General features: G+C 34.9%; 1 protein-coding gene across 26 annotated transcripts in view; it reads right to left on the reverse strand.

Moving 5' to 3' along the window:
- SYNE1 (spectrin repeat containing nuclear envelope protein 1) overlaps positions 1 to 16,372 on the reverse strand; it is a 287,044-nt gene that overhangs the window by 189,766 nt on the left and 80,906 nt on the right. For 25 of the 26 annotated variants that reach the window (XM_072926945.1, XM_072926947.1, XM_072926946.1 and 22 more), the window contains 10 exons: positions 13,051 to 13,147; positions 11,506 to 11,708; positions 7,796 to 7,960; positions 6,155 to 6,307; positions 5,573 to 5,716; positions 5,082 to 5,255; positions 3,871 to 4,029; positions 1,900 to 2,064; positions 1,205 to 1,339; positions 202 to 360 (listed from right to left, as the gene is read on the reverse strand). In XM_072926945.1, the coding sequence (XP_072783046.1) occupies positions 202 to 360; positions 1,205 to 1,339; positions 1,900 to 2,064; positions 3,871 to 4,029; positions 5,082 to 5,255; positions 5,573 to 5,716; positions 6,155 to 6,307; positions 7,796 to 7,960; positions 11,506 to 11,708; positions 13,051 to 13,147 (1,554 nt within the window). The remainder of the gene's footprint in view (positions 1 to 201; positions 361 to 1,204; positions 1,340 to 1,899; positions 2,065 to 3,870; positions 4,030 to 5,081; positions 5,256 to 5,572; positions 5,717 to 6,154; positions 6,308 to 7,795; positions 7,961 to 11,505; positions 11,709 to 13,050; positions 13,148 to 16,372) is intronic. The other variant, XM_072926949.1, reaches the window with a different exon arrangement.

Below are 16,372 nucleotides of genomic sequence, written 5' to 3' on the forward strand. Positions count from 1 at the left end.
AAGAAATCACTCAGGACATCTATGTATTTTTCATAACCTGCTAAGTTAAAATAAATTTTTTGTTAAAGACCTCAAGAATTCATCTGTCATAAGCTGGACACAAAGACTTTGGTGGCTGAAGAATTAGTTAGAACTTCTGTTTATTACTGACATTGAAAATGTATTTCTGTAAATGCCCCCTTGGAGGCATGGAACTCATACCATGTGCTCCTTGATCATTCTTTCATTGCTTTCTCTGGATAACACCTTGTTCTGTCGAGCTAGTTCAGCTTTGCATTCCTCCACTGTCACCAGAAACTTGCTTTTCTGTACTTCAATTTTCAAGTGGATCAAATGATATGGGGCTTCTGTTTGAAGATCCTACACACCCACAGGGGCAATAAAGAAGCACAGAGATAAAACACTACTCCCACTACTTCCATGTAAATTTGCAAAATATAAATAGTCTAAAACCTGATAATATAGAAAATAAAGCATATACATTCATGAACAGATAGGGGTTTTTCATATTCACGTTGCTGCCATAGTATTAGATTTATCAAAAGGTCATAAGTTGTGCACCAAAATGTGTGTGTGTATAAGGCACATTACAGAGACACCTTCATTCTTGGCAAGACAGCAAATATTTCCTGTATAAAATAGTATTCACAACTGCTTCCAGAGGTTTCTGCCTGCCTACTAGTGTGACCCCTCATCCATCACTCCAACTTTAACCAGGAACATGTTGTAGCAGGCAAAAAACGCCATAGCTGGTGAGCAAAAGTTAGTTCAGTTGTTAGAGTCATTGGCTGAAGACAAAATTTAGGCTGATGGCCTGATGTCTTACAAATTTGTTTGGTCAGGAAAGTAACTGTAATTATCCAACATCAGCAAGGAAAAGATGCTAGCACCTGTATTCAAGACAGGTATCATTATGGCTTTATGTAACGGGGGAGAAATAGGGTTTTATAATTAATTTCTCATATTTCTTGAATTTACTTAACAGGGTTTTTTCAAGAGGCTGTTTGTAGGTGTAGAGGTATTTAATATTGTAAATAGTTTTTCCCTTTTTTTTTTCCAATTGTATGAGAAGCCAAATAATACAAATTATTTTGTTTTCTTTAATTTTCTTTCTTTTCTTTTTTTTTTTTTTTTTAATTATATAGGTCATTCAGAAAGTTCCCAAAACTAAGATTGACAGTATCCAGAGATGTCATTCACTAACCTTCCACTGCCTGTGAAGTTTTCTCACAGCTTCTTGCAGGCTGTGTTGCTCTTGTTCTGGGAGGATATCAGTAAGTTCATCACATGCTTTCAGAAAGGCGTTTAGGACTCTCTGATCCAACTGGTTAAAAAATTCCTGAAGTAGAGCCAGAAAGTGAGAAGATGAGAAAACGAAGCTGGATATTGATATTCCAACATGAAGTTCCCTAAGACACTAAGTTTCAATTTTACTTCTGTTCCATTGAAGAACTGATGTTTGAATAAAGGAAATAACTATGTCTAGCCACTCAAAGTCCAGCAAATTAATTTATTCTCAGCAAGTACACTGAGACGGTATTTTAACAAGAAGACATTTCAAAGCAACATGCATAAGTTATGGTTATAATAAAGAAACACATATTAATCTAAAAAAAGAGCAGTGTGTGTGTGAGACTGTCAAAATATAGTGTTCTAACTCTAAATGGTTCTACTGAAAACACCACCCTATGTTTTTTCACTTTCTGGTTGCTTACATCCAATCTTACATCAGTAAGTGAGCTGGTTATTTTCCTTCTTGTTTTTCAATATTAACATTAGTTTGATCTGATCTGTATAACTTCTACATGTGCAAGAAATCCACATCAGTTTTAGAATTCAGTAGGCTTTTATGTCATGCACTCAAAGATTTCCATGAGGAAGGTCAGAGAATTTACTCACGCTATGTTTCCTGAGAAGTTCTTCAGGATTTCCTTTTTCTTTTAAGCAACAATTGGCAATCTGAATTACTTTCTCCAGTTCTGCTCTAGACTCCTCAAACTTCTTCATCAAACGGCTATTTGCTTCTATGTTTTTTCTCCACTCACCAGCTTTCCTGACCATATTCTGAGTCACAAGCAAAGAAAATGAGCTGGCACTTCCACAGTGATTTTTATTTGCTCCCTTTTACCATGACCTTACAAAACATGCATATAATTTCTTTCACTCTTTTAAATATGTTATTTTCACCATGCTTCTTCCTCTCATGATCCCATTTTCCCAATTTTTAATACTGGGGCTTCTGCTAATGTCATCATTCAAATAAAAACTAGTAGATTAGATGTCTCTGATATTTTCAGAATGCCTCTGCCATTTGAGTAGAGAGTTTCTTTCATAAAGCCTGCTTTCAAATGTAAAGGACCTGGCACCACCAGAAGCTTGCCACTTCACTTTTCCTAGCATCAAACTACCTCCCCTAACACGACTCAAAGTGAGGGTGGTTTGACCCAAACAGTTGGGTCAAACAGTTGGTTGGATCCAACCACCAACAGGTTGGAGTTCCATGCTACAGTCCTTCTGACCTCGAAGAGGTTTGTATGATTATCACACCAGTACACGAGATAAGTAACCAGGCACAAAGCTGCTTAGAAGACAGCAAATTTTGTGGTTTTTTTGCAACCCTAGTCACAGCTCTTCCATTAGTCTGCTTTTTAGTCCATTCCTGTGCACTGCAATATCCAGTGGTTCCAATTTCATGAGCAAGTAAGAAAATTTACCAGGAGAAATGAACAGTTCAGCACTTTAACTGCTGCAAGGTACTTGCATCACTGCTTACTGTACATCCACTTCACCATCCTCACTGATTACAAACCTCAGCATAAGGAATTTTGGTGAGTTTACCCAGACAGCTAATCAAAACTTTAGTTCTCAACCCAAAAATCTTGCTAAATTTCTAATGGTAGATTTACCAAGTTACAAGTGCATCTGCTTTTGCTATAATAAGCTGAACTTAAACGATTATTTCTACATCATAAATAAATCACAACTTATCTTTAGGTACACTCCACAAAATATAATATAAATTCTAAAATTCACTTCTCAGAGAGAGCTATTTATTGATACACCTATCAATTTTATGCAGTTTAAAATTCAGCCTGGATAGCTTTATACTGAACAAAAATCACCTGAAAATAAATGTTATTGAGCCCCTTATGTGGAAATCTGACTCAAAGATAGTCACAGAATCACTGAAAATCCTCAGTTTGAGTGGACACATAAAGATGACTGAGCTCATCTCTGGCTCTGCACAAGACAACCCCAAAAATCACACCATGTGTGATGGCTAATTTCTTATTAGAGTGGGGCTAGACTGGGGCTGAACAACCCCAAAAAGAGCAGTAATAACTGATAACAACAAGAGGGAATATAGTTCAGAGGCCACATTTTTGCATTATCAAATGAAACACTTTTGCAGCTTTATATATTCACACTCCATTGCATTTTCTGAGAAAATACAAAGCCCAGTATGTGCATAAGTTTCCATCTTCCATGCTTTGTGTGAAAGGGGATATGTGGGAATATAGAAGCAAATGATTAGCCAAGATAAGAAAGTCAGAAGAAACAACAGTGCAGCCCTAGCAGTAGGATTTCAGATTCCCCCATCCAAATGACCCTGAGGCATGTTAAAGTTCTCTTAAATTTCAGGTTTCTCTGTGGCAGGCTCACCTCTGAGTAAGTGCATGGAGAACATGACTGTCAATCCCTGACCCCTTATTACCTGATAAAGACAAATCTTTAATTGATAACTTGACATCGGAGAGGTGAGCTACCCAGGACAGTAGCTACAGAGTGATGAAATGTAGGTACAGTAGGATTGATCAGATGCACATGAACAAATTTTCAGAGACATGCACCAAGGTACAGTATTTTTACCTGAAAAGTAATCTGAACTTGTGTAACTTTCTTCTGAAACGTTGACTGATGGAAATGCTGTAAGACTTCAGTCGAAGCCACACACTGAAGGATACTCTGACTATTTCTCTCAATTAGGGACACGTCTTTCTTGCAGTTTTCTTGATAAGCTACCAAATCCTGAAAGAAAAAAACATATATCCACCCTGGCCAGGAACAAAGAGGAAAAAGGTTTTGCAAAATAACAGGAAGATACTTTATGAAAGTAAGGAGAAAAAGGATGCGGTCACAGGGCCATTGCAAAGAGACTACACAAATATCAACTAGAATACCACAGACAACACTATTTTCTCCCTGAATGTGAAGTATAGTACCCAAATAGATCTCTAGCTAGTCACAAAACAATACACAGACATGTACTCAAGCCCTTTGGCTAGAGAATGTAGGTCTATTGATCTACATTGTCAATACATTGTAGGTCAATACATTGTTCTGTGATTTAATTTTATGGTATTTCTATATTTATTGTATAACTGAAAATAACCCACAGTGACACAGGAATGACAGGTCTCAGTAGCAGGTTGAGATCTCAACCTTTCTTGCCTTTCAACAAATTAATCCTTCATGTCAGCTTTTGGAATTTAGATTTCATTATAAATTACCTTAAGTCATGAGAAATATGCTTAAAAAGAATAAGAAAAAAGAAAACATGCATGAAACGTACAGGCTGAAAAAAAGTTTTTAAAATCCTATTTTCATTTGAATTTCTGAGTAAGTTCTGACTAGCTCTTAATTCCTCGAGAGAGAAATGCTTGTTAGCCATGAAGAAAAGTTAATATTATACTGAAATTCCTTTCAAATAAAGCACTTTTCTAAGCCTCTAATAAATTCTATAAGAGTCCAAGGAAATGTAGAGAAGTTTCTGATCCTGATTTTTCATCTGCTTAATAAAAAATTCAATGTATTACTTGTACTTCAGTCCAATTTCCACTAGATTAAAAAAAAAAATTAAAAAGAAGTCTTATGTTTACTTCTTGGATTTAAACCATGGACACTAGATAGGAACAAAAGTTTCAAGGTTTTTTGTATTTATGCCTAGCTGACTTTAGGATAAGGCTACATCTATTACCTGAATATCTGCTCAGCTTACAGAGTTGCAGTCCAAATTCCTAGAAAGATAACTGCAAATACTCAGAGGCAGCAGACCTTTGTAAGATGCTTTTGAAACTTACTTGGGCTTTTTGTTTAAGAACAGTTGTTGGTTGTGCTTCAGGATCCAGGATAGAAATTATTTCATTTACTTTTTCAAGAGATTCATAAAAATGTGTGATTTGTTTCTCCAGTTCTTCCAGTGGAGACAGCAGACGTTGGCATTCATACAGCAGTGCACTGGAATACTCTTTAACCTTTTGGTCAAGAAAAAGAGTTATTGAAACAGTTGTAAAATTCCATAAATAGCAACTTTTTCTGCATGTAGGTTTATATAGTTGTTGCCTACTCTTTCTAAGATTATTATGATCTTGTATTACTTCTTAATGAAAAGAGTATTAGATTTAAGGATGGTATCTTAGGATTTAAGAGAAGTAACACCTTCTCCACCCTGAATCAATCTACCGGTACAACTTGTTCAAATGCATATATGTGAGAATTTATGTACAGGACCGTACTATTTTTGAGTTCAACAGTCTACAATTTTTAGTAAAAAGAAAAAGCATTCTGCAACCTTGCCCAGCTGCTCCTTGAGACGTGTCAGAGTTCCCAGCATTTCATTGGCTTCCTCTTGGGAAACTTCTTTTGTAACAAGTTGCATAGTTCTCGTAACCGCTTTGTACTGAGCTTCCATTGCAGGCAATTTCTGCTTGATATTCTGAAACAAGAGTTTAAAAAACAATTTCAACAACAGTATTTTTGCATTCATGGAAGATAAATGAATGATAAACGATATATATTCTAATTGTAAATTATTTTCATCACTGATTTCTGTGAACACTGGACCATATTTCAAATCCATGGAAACTGAGCCAGAGAGGATCAGTCAACTCACCTGAATGTGATTTGAGGCTACAAAGAAATAAATATCTACAGAGACAGTGTTTTAGAAATTTGCTCTAAAAATGACACTAATGGAATGCAACTACATATATTTTAGATATAGCTGAAATCATACAAAAAAAAGTACCACTGGTAAAAAACCCCAATTAATAATGAGAATGTATACTAAAATAATTTTATGCTATCAAAATTAAATAGTTGCAAGTTTCTTTCTTTTGAAGGAGGAAGAAAGAAACAAAAGGAAGACACTTACTTCTAAATCTTGCACAAACATTTTGACATCATGAAAGGACACTTCTACAGGGACTGAAAATTTCGCATTGCTTCCATCAATAAAAGCTGTCAAATGGGCCACACCGTCTACATACTCCTTCCTCATTTTGTCCAATTCATCTGCTCGAGCATACTAAAAAAAGAAAGTGAAAATAAAAACAAACAAACAAACAAAACCCCAAACAAAACAAAAAACCCAACCCAAATTAGATACCTAGCATTTAAGTAATAATTTAAGAGAATTAGCATGTCTTCAGAGCAATTGTTTGTTGGAAAAATTACATTCAATGAAATACAATATAATGGAAAGTTATCTAAATTCATCATCTGCATTATTTTCAATACTAATGATGCAATGATTAACAGCATATATACAGGAGGTCAGCCTCTTTATAGGTCAGGGGAATGCCAGACTCATTTGTTTCTACCCCAGAATCAACGGTTCAATTCATTTCTCACTACCTACAATATCAATTTTGAAAATTCAGCAAAGAGAATAGAATATGAAAAGCCTAGAAAAGCTAAAGAATAAGGGAAATCTTAATAAAAGAATGCTCGCTGGGGGAAGGGGAAACACATGCCTTAGAAAGTAGAAAGAACTGTGTGACAGAAATGGTAAAAAAGCGTGTGAGGTAAAAAAACCCACATAGCCAGCATATGAAAGAAGCTGCATAAGTAGCGGAAGAGACATTTATATCAGTGAATCACCCTAAATAGCATCAGCAAGTAAAACTTGAGAACATTCTTATCAACAGTCTGGAAAACTTACAATAGAAGAGAGACACTAATTTTTTGCTTTTCCTTTTAACTTGACTGTATAGGAGGTAATAGTGCCAGTAAAGAAAACAGATTCAGTACCTTCAACAGGCAACTGCTATTTAAAATCACTGAAAGGGGACAATATTGATAGATGTATATTGACAAGGACAAAGATATTTTCTAACATGTTTGTGAGTTAGAAAATGTGTGAAATAGTTCTGTGTAATTAAGATCATGTCTTCTCTTTGATTTTTAAAAAGCAAATATAGAAACCACTATTCTTTTTGTATCAGCTGAATCTTTTATGTAAGTTTATTCATTTACTATCAGAGCCTGCTTGTAGGCAAGATAGAAGTAAAGTCTGACCGAAATGGGGAAAAAATTTAGTTAATTAAATTAATTATTGTCCCTGCTTATGGCTGTAATGTAATAACTGGAAGGAGCGTTCATCAAAGAGTAGTGAAAATAATAATTTTCACAATTTTCACTGTTTACCTTTACAGAGCTTTTACAGTATCAATACATACTAAAAACCAGTCATTCTCTTCATAGAACAGAAGTTATGTATAAATAACATTCACTGTGTCAAAACAGGTGGCTGTGATGAACAACTACAACTAGCTTACACTAGTTGAAAATGTCCCCTCATCTGCCCCAAAATAGCTGTATAACCAAAAAGGTAAATAAAAGATGAGCCCAAATACAATATATTACTGTCAGGGAGTAATTTCTAATTTAAATACTGATGAATGATTAGGCACTTTAGAAAGCTGTCCTTAGTCCTGCTAGCAGGGTAATATGTCTTCCTTGCCTGGAAATGAAAAAGTAAATATTTAAAAGTAAGAAGGACAAAATCACTTACCTGCTTAACTTGCATAAACAATTCTCTCCATCTTCCATTTAGCAACAGAAGTTGCTGTTTAAGATCTCTGGAAATGGTCTCATCACATGTTTCAATTAGAAAATTACCAGCATCGTTCATGGCTGTGTGCTGTTGGATCCAATGAGGTAAGTGCCGAAAGAAATCCTGAAGAAGAAAATAAAAAGTTCCAAAACTTTCGCAATTAGTCTTTATCTTAAATCATAAAACTAAAATTTAATCACCCACTCATGACTTGATACAAACCTCATTGAACAATTATCCTCTGACACTCTTCACATTAAATATGCCATAACAGAATTTTAATGTCTGTGAATATAACCTGTGGAATTAAAAATTACTGCCAGTTTACTTACTGCTCATTTTACTCTAGTGAGTGGCTTCAGTTAAACTAATGAAAATCCTCCTTAAGACAAAGTTCCATAACTGAAAATGCTGTTAGGGCTCATGTATTTTCTACATTTTCTGTTGTTTTTAAGCAGTGTGGCTGATAGTAACCCAGCCACATACAGGCTGTGGAGAGGTACTTTCCCTGCTGTGAGCTCCATGCATCTTTCCATCTTTCCAAGGTCTGGCCTCTCAGAAGACCAGTGAAGACTGATTTTTTTAATCACTGCTTCCTCCTAGTTCAGAGCAGGTGAGCACAGAGGGGAAAGAGATGGTTGCTAGTGATTTTTTTCCCCTCACTAAGATAGCCTAATAGACCATATACATCTTGTAGGCAGGTACATGCACATAAAGTAGTAGAGAAGACAAAGACCTATTCCCTCCATCCTTTTCTCTCTTCCAGAAAATGGGCAATTGCTCCTAAGGCAGGTATCCCTGGGCTCTATACCAATATCAGTAAACAAAACAGGACTCAATCACTGTCTCATGATTGTCCACATCTTCTCTGATGTGGGTTGTCCCTGATACCCTTCTCCCAAACAATGCACAATTAATGAATGGCACAGTCTGTTCCAAACAGACTCAATCATGACAGTGTCTTCCTTCAGGGGAGAAAGAGTAATCAGAAGGATTCAAGCTTGAACCATTCTACCTGATCTTCTGGATTTAGGAGGGGGCAGTGATCCAAACTATCCTATAATTCCAAAAACATTTGCCTTCCATGTGACAGTCTTTTGCTCAATGGTACATGAGAAAAATTCCTATTCAATCACACTGTCAGCCATCCCAAGTTTCAGAGATACAGTTCTGAAACTATATTTGCCAGAACTCATCCACATATGAAAAAAGGTTCAGATAAAAGAAAGTCATGTGGTTGTATTTGACCTACTGGTCAAATATCTTAAAGAGAGACTTGAACAACACACAGTGTTTCTGTTCCTTAAAGCTGAGATCAGTAGGATTCAGGTGCTCTGTACTGATGTATCGGTGAATAAATTTTATCAGTTCAGTAAACTGCATCTGCAGTTTGAATCTTTTTCTACTTGCAGTGGAGGAACCTCCTTGCTCTGTAGAAAGGCTAACCTTTATGAGCACATTCAAGAGAAATAAAGTCTACTGAATCTGGCTCTAGTCAGCTGACCATAGGAAAATGGTCAAGCTCACAGAGTGCAAGAAGAAAAAAGCACATGGAGTAAACTACTCACATCCTTGTTTCTGCACACTTATTCCCATAGACCATTACCTTCTGCAGACTGGCTGGGAAGGCTCTCCAATTCAGAAGCCAACTTAAGATGTGTTAAATTTAAACAAGTTTGGAAGGTACTGGGAAGCACACCTAATTCTCAATTAAAACAATGCAGCTCTTTTTAAGGAAGTCACCACATGAGATCTAGAAGCTCTCTAAAACCTTTTGGATATAGCTGTGTGAGAAAAGTGTGGGAGGATGCAGTTAGAATGAAATTATGGAAAGTGCTTAAGAGGTACTGGAAGTAAATGAAGGAGTTGTAGAAGGAACAGTTTGAAAACTCCAAGTGCATACTGGTGTTTTTTTCTTTTGCAAGATCTTCAGTGTTACAGGTTCACAGTTTCTGAAAATTAAAGCCAATGAGAAAGCCAACAGGCCACTTTCTTTTCCAAATCAAACAGTGATATATGCAGGTCTGGAAATGATGCAGAGATAATGAAAAGAAGAAGAAAGCATGACAGCATGATGAAGGGCTACTGTGGTATTTGCCTAGGATAGAATATAGAGGCTTTAAGTAATACACGTAAGGTTTGCAAAGGAGTAACTTTGTATCATATTACTGATATTTTTGTGGGTTTATAGAAAAAATATTCTGAAATGTTTAAAAATATTTTACACCGTATTCCAAACAATAGTTATCATCTTTCACCTGGTATTCCAGATGGTTTTTCTTCATGGCTGTGAGACAATTAATTTTACAAACCACTTTAAGAATTTATTTTGGTTTTAATAATCAAATATCAAAACTGCTACATCAGAGCTATCCCTGGAACTATCTAAGTGAACATTATTGCTGTGGAGAGCTAAATTCAACATTAAAAGTAGAAGTAACTTTTAAAATATGTATCTCAGTATACAGACAGATGCTACCACTCAGTAACCTTTAACAGGTTTGAGACAATGTATTTTTAAGAAAACAATTAGCATTTTGGGAAGAATAAACCTTCATGTCTAAAGTTTTCAACAAGATTTCTTGAAATTTTCGAAATCATATATCAGAATGAAAATAATTACTAGTTGGACTTATGTTGGAAAAAAAGCAACTATGTACTGCATGGGTATGTTCAAATTTCTGCTTTATTTGTATACATGGATTTAAGACTATTTCATTTTAATCATTGTCCAATTACTTACAAAAAACATACACCAGTATCTAAGAGCATCCTGATCTGCATAAATCATCCTTCCTGCCCACTAATAATTGTTCGAATCTATATTATGACAGACTGTTTTTTTCACTGGTTTATTTTTATTTAAAAAGTGTATTCCATCAATTTACATCAGTTTGAACTAACAAAGTTTAGAAAAACGTATACTGTTTTTCACGGAACATGAAGTGCTCATTCCTGACCTGATGTCAATTTGCCATCTTAGTGCCTATGAGAACCCTACTTTAGTGTTAAGAGCTATATAGCTGCTACACTGGGATTAGGTGCAAATTTAGCACCTATTAAACACAGGAATATTCAAGTCATTCCACATTATTATTGTAGGTTTACAAACTTAAGTCTTAGTGCTTCACTACTCTAAACATTACAACAGATAAAAAATTACAGAACTATCTTTATAACTGCAGGTCCCCAAAATCAATTGTCTAAAATATTTTTGAAATGCCAGGGAAATGGTTTAATCAATCAGCTATCAAATATAACAACACATATTAATAATACTGGTCTTTGAAGGCAATGAGTACTGCAATCTGTCATCTAGAAAAATCATTGGAAATGTCTTTATAGGTAGTCCATGATTACTCACTTTGGTGCTAAGAGCTGTATTTGCCTTTGAGTGAATCATACAACATTCCTATCTCTGAGCAATTCTGTTGCCCTATATTCATGTCAAAGATGCCTCTAGCCATGGTGCCACAGATGAGGTTTCTCCATTGTGTATATATGTATTTGTGTATATATGTATTTGTCTCTAGGTGCTATACAAGCAGACACTGAAACTCCTATATTGAATCAAGACAGGATGTCACAAGTCTGACCAAAACCTAAGCAAATGAAAAAAAAATTATCCAGTGTTTCACAATTTACAAAAAAGCCATATGAGTGCATACCTTTTTGGAATGTTCAGGCTGATTCAGCATTTTTTCAGCATCTTCAAGCCAAGCTTGTAGACCTGCCACAGTGCTGCTGTATCTGTCCCAATTAGCAATTACTTCTTCCAGCATGCTTCTTACACTTCTCACCTCTACTGAGAGGTTCCTCCACTGAGCTGTGGTGTCACTCATGAATTTCATCACATTCTCAACCTCTTCCACTGAGATACCGGAAAGACATTGATTATTTTGTTTCATTACCATTTCTGTAAAGATTAACTTTATATCATGCTTATTCACTGTCATCAGGGAATGTTATTTTACTGGAACTTTTATTTCAGTAGGCTTTTATATACGAATGTTCAGTTCATAGCCCAATTTTAGCACAAGATCATGACTGAGAAATTAAATGTGTGAATTAAAGACTTTGGAAAGTACATAAAATGAATGCTAAATTAAAACAGTAACACTGCATATTGTGTGTGGTGTTCATTTCAAATCTGCAATAAAAGAAATCAAGAGACACGCTTGACTTAAAAATAGCAGAAAATGAGAGTTACATAATATAAAAACACATATTATGTCTACATTGAAAAGTATGGAATGAAGTTCTGATCTTCTTGCCATTGACTTTGAAACCAAACTGCTGCTAATTTTTGACATTCAATTTTTAGTGTTTTCTACCTGGCAAGAAAGGAAAAAATGTGTTCTCATTCTAGTGGAGAACAGAGAGAAGAAAAAAAACCAAGCAAATGCTGAGACATCGCAAAATATGCAGAATATATTTGTTTTAAAGAGTTTTAAGCTAATTTGATTTGCTATTGCTGAATTCATATGTGTTAGTATTCATTCTTTAGAAAATAATTTGTTACTGGATTTTATTAATAGCACTAAATAAATCTGTGACTTTCATTCTTTGTAAGAATACCTTGAAAAAATGTTTACTTTTGTAAAATTTAGGTGTCACTATCAATTTAAATTTCACAACAACAAAGGTATCCATTTTCTCCCTCCCTTAGCAGCAGCTGCTGCAATCCTCCAAAGACATTATTGTGTTACAGATTAAAGTGATCTCATGTCTGTAATTATCTAGGTCAAATACTGCCCTCGAATTTTCACTGAACTCAGCAGTATTCAAAAATGACAGGAGGCAGCTGTTGAATTAGCTACATATTATTTCTCATACATGTCCATACTGCAACTACCATTTAAGTTCCTCTTGTATGTTTTCAAAGTTAATGAAGAACCTCCAATAAACCAAGGGATAATTTTGCAACTACTATACTGGGACCAACTCCCAGTTGCCTTTTTCTTTTAAATTAAGTGAAGCCAGGGAGCATTTCCAGGCACTAGAACACTATATTCCCTACTCCTAATTTGGTTTCTGTCACAATTTTTTATCCCAAATTAACAACGTTGAAATAATCTAAGAGCTAGCATGGACAATGGGCTTCTCCCAGGAAGAAGTCTGAATATGATCACCCTCCTCTAGAGATTCAGAAGCAGCAGGCTGCTCTGGACCAGGTGTTACATGTTAGTGACAAAAGAAATATAGACATTTACCTGAGCCATTTGCTTTGGCATACATTTCAGCTGCTCGTTTCAAGATCTGGTAGGTAACTTCATATTGCTCAAAGAACTTACTATTTTCAATAACAGACTGAAAAGAAAAAAAAATTGTAACTGATAAAATAAAGACGGGTATTAGGATTAGCAATAATTTATATGAAATTACATCAGGATACTGATGACAACATTTAACTTCATTATTCCTTTATTCATATGTTCATCATTATAAAATAATATTTTTAATATAATAATTATCAAATAGCATACAAATGTCACCTTTTCAATTTAATGGTACAGCAGAGTATATAATTTCAAAACCAGATTTATTTGCTTTCCACATGGAAAGGTTATTTGAAGTTTTCGTATTTACTGTCTTGCTGGAAATTGCTAGCACATGATACTTAGAATGTACAGAAACTGAGTAACTAAAAAGTTGTTTAATGGAAACTATTTTATAGTCAAAACTAAGTGGAATAATTTTAATAAAACAGAAGATTTTCTTCATATATGTCACCACAAAAATCAAATCCAATTCTTTCTGTACTAAGACTTCTCAGAAAAACAGGTTACACCTTAATAGAATAAAAAATTTTGCTTTATTCTTCAGTTTTTCATTACCTCCTTTGCAACTGACAAAAAGTAAGATCATGGAAACACTGCACTAATAGGTGCTGCTTTTCTGAAGTGTGGCACAGTGCTGTTCCTTTGTGAGTGATAGTTTAGCTCTGTGATGTGTTATAGTGTGATGAATAAATTAACTGGAAATATTTTAGTAAAAAATTATGCCTCTGACATTTATGCCTCTTTATCCCTTATGGCAAATGAAAGTGACTTTTTTAGACATGTCTTTCATAAATGTTATTTCCTTTAGAAAATTATAGCTCTACATTATGCAAGCACATTATATCTTGCATTACTAGTGTTAAAACAGGAAGAGAAAGGTAGAATTTTGAATGGTTCTATAATTTATGCCACATCCCACCCCTCAGCAGCTACAAATTACAAAATTAAGGAATGTATACCCCACATATGTCTATACAAGCTTTGGAATGCCAGGATAGACAAAATCAGACAAATGCGATTTTGATTAAACCAGGTGTCAAATGAAGTTCAAGTTCAATGTATTTTGAACAGGAGAATAAGATCTTATGTGTTCATTGACCCATATTATATAACATGAAAAAAGCACTTAAAAATAATTCTGCCAGTATATACCTTCTATTTAAAACCTTTGACAGTTGCTATGTCAGGTTACAACAGCTATCTAGTAGGTAATTTAGAACTGTGTTTATAACCAAGGAAACTAGAAGTCAAGAACAATCACACTTTTTCTCTGCTCTCCTGTAAAAACAAAATCTGCCATGCATGAAAATCTACAGGCTTTATCATGAATTGTGGGACAGACTCATGATTTCAGTTTTGCCAAACCCATGCAGACATTTTAACCTGAACCAAAATCTCGACGACTTTACACAGAAGAGCAAAAAAAAATTTTACATAACACTAATATCAAGAGGTATCTGAAATATTTTCAAAAATTTAATAAATATCTTACTGATTAATATTGTCTACCCCCTGAAAAGTCTCCTTGAAGAAAATAAGCAGCTTTCCCAAACCAGTATAGCATATGATGCTAAAAAAGTGCTAACATAGCAGTGCTACAACACAGTTCCATGGGTTCAAATCCATGGATCACTGTACCTAATATCTCCATGACAGTGGAATTTGGTACAGTTGATTATTCAAGTTGATGGTATATAATCTGTGTTGACCTTTAGTTCTGGCGTATGACAGACGGGTGAAAATATGTTAAGATTAAGTAAAAATCGCCACTTTTATTTTTAAGCTACAGTACATAAATATTTTCCAGGCATATGTTCTATCCAGATCCTAATTACGCATGTTCCTAGAATGCTGACATTCCCCAGTCTGTTTTGGCAGACAAACAAACTTACATTTTTTATCTCCTGCTAATATAGTATCTCTGACTATAAGGTACTGACTACAGCTTTGCTAAGTAAGACTCCTAATATACTGGAAGAGTAATGCTTGTCCCTCAGTCCTAGAAAACTGGTCCCAGGTAAGCCAAAGCAAATAAATTCCCTTTTTATCACATCTTAAAGGAGCCAGAAGTCAAGGCCATCAAGAATGAAAATGAGATTTGTTTATCCTCCTGTCCTGATGTCCTCATTTTGATGTTATACAGTTTCAAAAATAATGTAAGGAAGCATCTTCCTTCCCTAAAGACCATTGCAGCATCAGTGGTATGAATTACAAGAACAACTGAGGCACTTGCAAACTAATATACAAGTTAACAACTTCATGTTCATTCCAAGGGAAAAAAATAAGAAAGTCGCCATAGAAGCCCTGAAAATTCAAGCTGTCCACTTTTTTTTATTATTTCCCTTGTCATCTTATAGTATTTTTTTACAGTCTTAAAGAGTTAAAAAATGGACTACAATCCTAGTTATTGCACATCACTCCAGCAAACTAAGGAATTCGTATAATTATCTGAATTTTGTAAAGCTTGTCTAAAAAACAAGGTTAACTGACTACTGAATTTTTGTGTGTCCCTAACTGCTAAAGTTTAAATACAGAAATCCTCACTTTGAAGAGTGAGAATTTCATCCAGATTTCACTGTTTGAAGTTTTCAATGAAGTGGGGACATCAATAGTTTTCTCTGCTCATTTACCTGTCTCTGAATAGTTCCATTAGTGTATTGTTCTTTTCAGACTTAAGTTTTGTGTGCAATTTTCCCCACATGGATTAGATAGAAGGGAAAAAAATATTTAGACCAGCCCTGCTTTTCAAAGAATCCTTCATGCCCTACTGTAGAAGTGCAGCAGTTCTATCATTCTACCTACACTTAGCACTGCACGTGCAAATTTAAAAAGATGCAGCAACATAACACTGAAAAAGAATTTATCAATGAACGCTTGTAAGTCAATGGTTCCTGTTCCTAAACATTGTAAATGGCAAATGCAGAGCTGGAGCAAACTCTTTCCAGACTAAATATACTAATGCTGAGTAGGAAAAGAAAAATCACTCTTTAAAATAAGATTACTCCCCTATAGGTATAGTATAGTAAACAAGTATATGGAGGTAAAATAACATTCTTTTTTATTAAACTTTTGGAAGACTGTAAAAAATACTGTGTGGAAATGCATGCCAAAAACTTCCTCTTTCTTTAACTCTTAAGCTGTGTATAGTCACTATAAAGTGCTTCTATCCAGGTGTAAAAGAAGATGTAATTAACTTCTTTGGAATTGCTATAAAAAGGAAGCAAAAATCTAGGATTTGGAACCTCCAGACGTG

This window comes from Taeniopygia guttata, chromosome 3 (genome assembly GCF_048771995.1).
Source record: "Taeniopygia guttata chromosome 3, bTaeGut7.mat, whole genome shotgun sequence".
Classification (NCBI taxonomy): Eukaryota; Metazoa; Chordata; class Aves; order Passeriformes; family Estrildidae; genus Taeniopygia; species Taeniopygia guttata.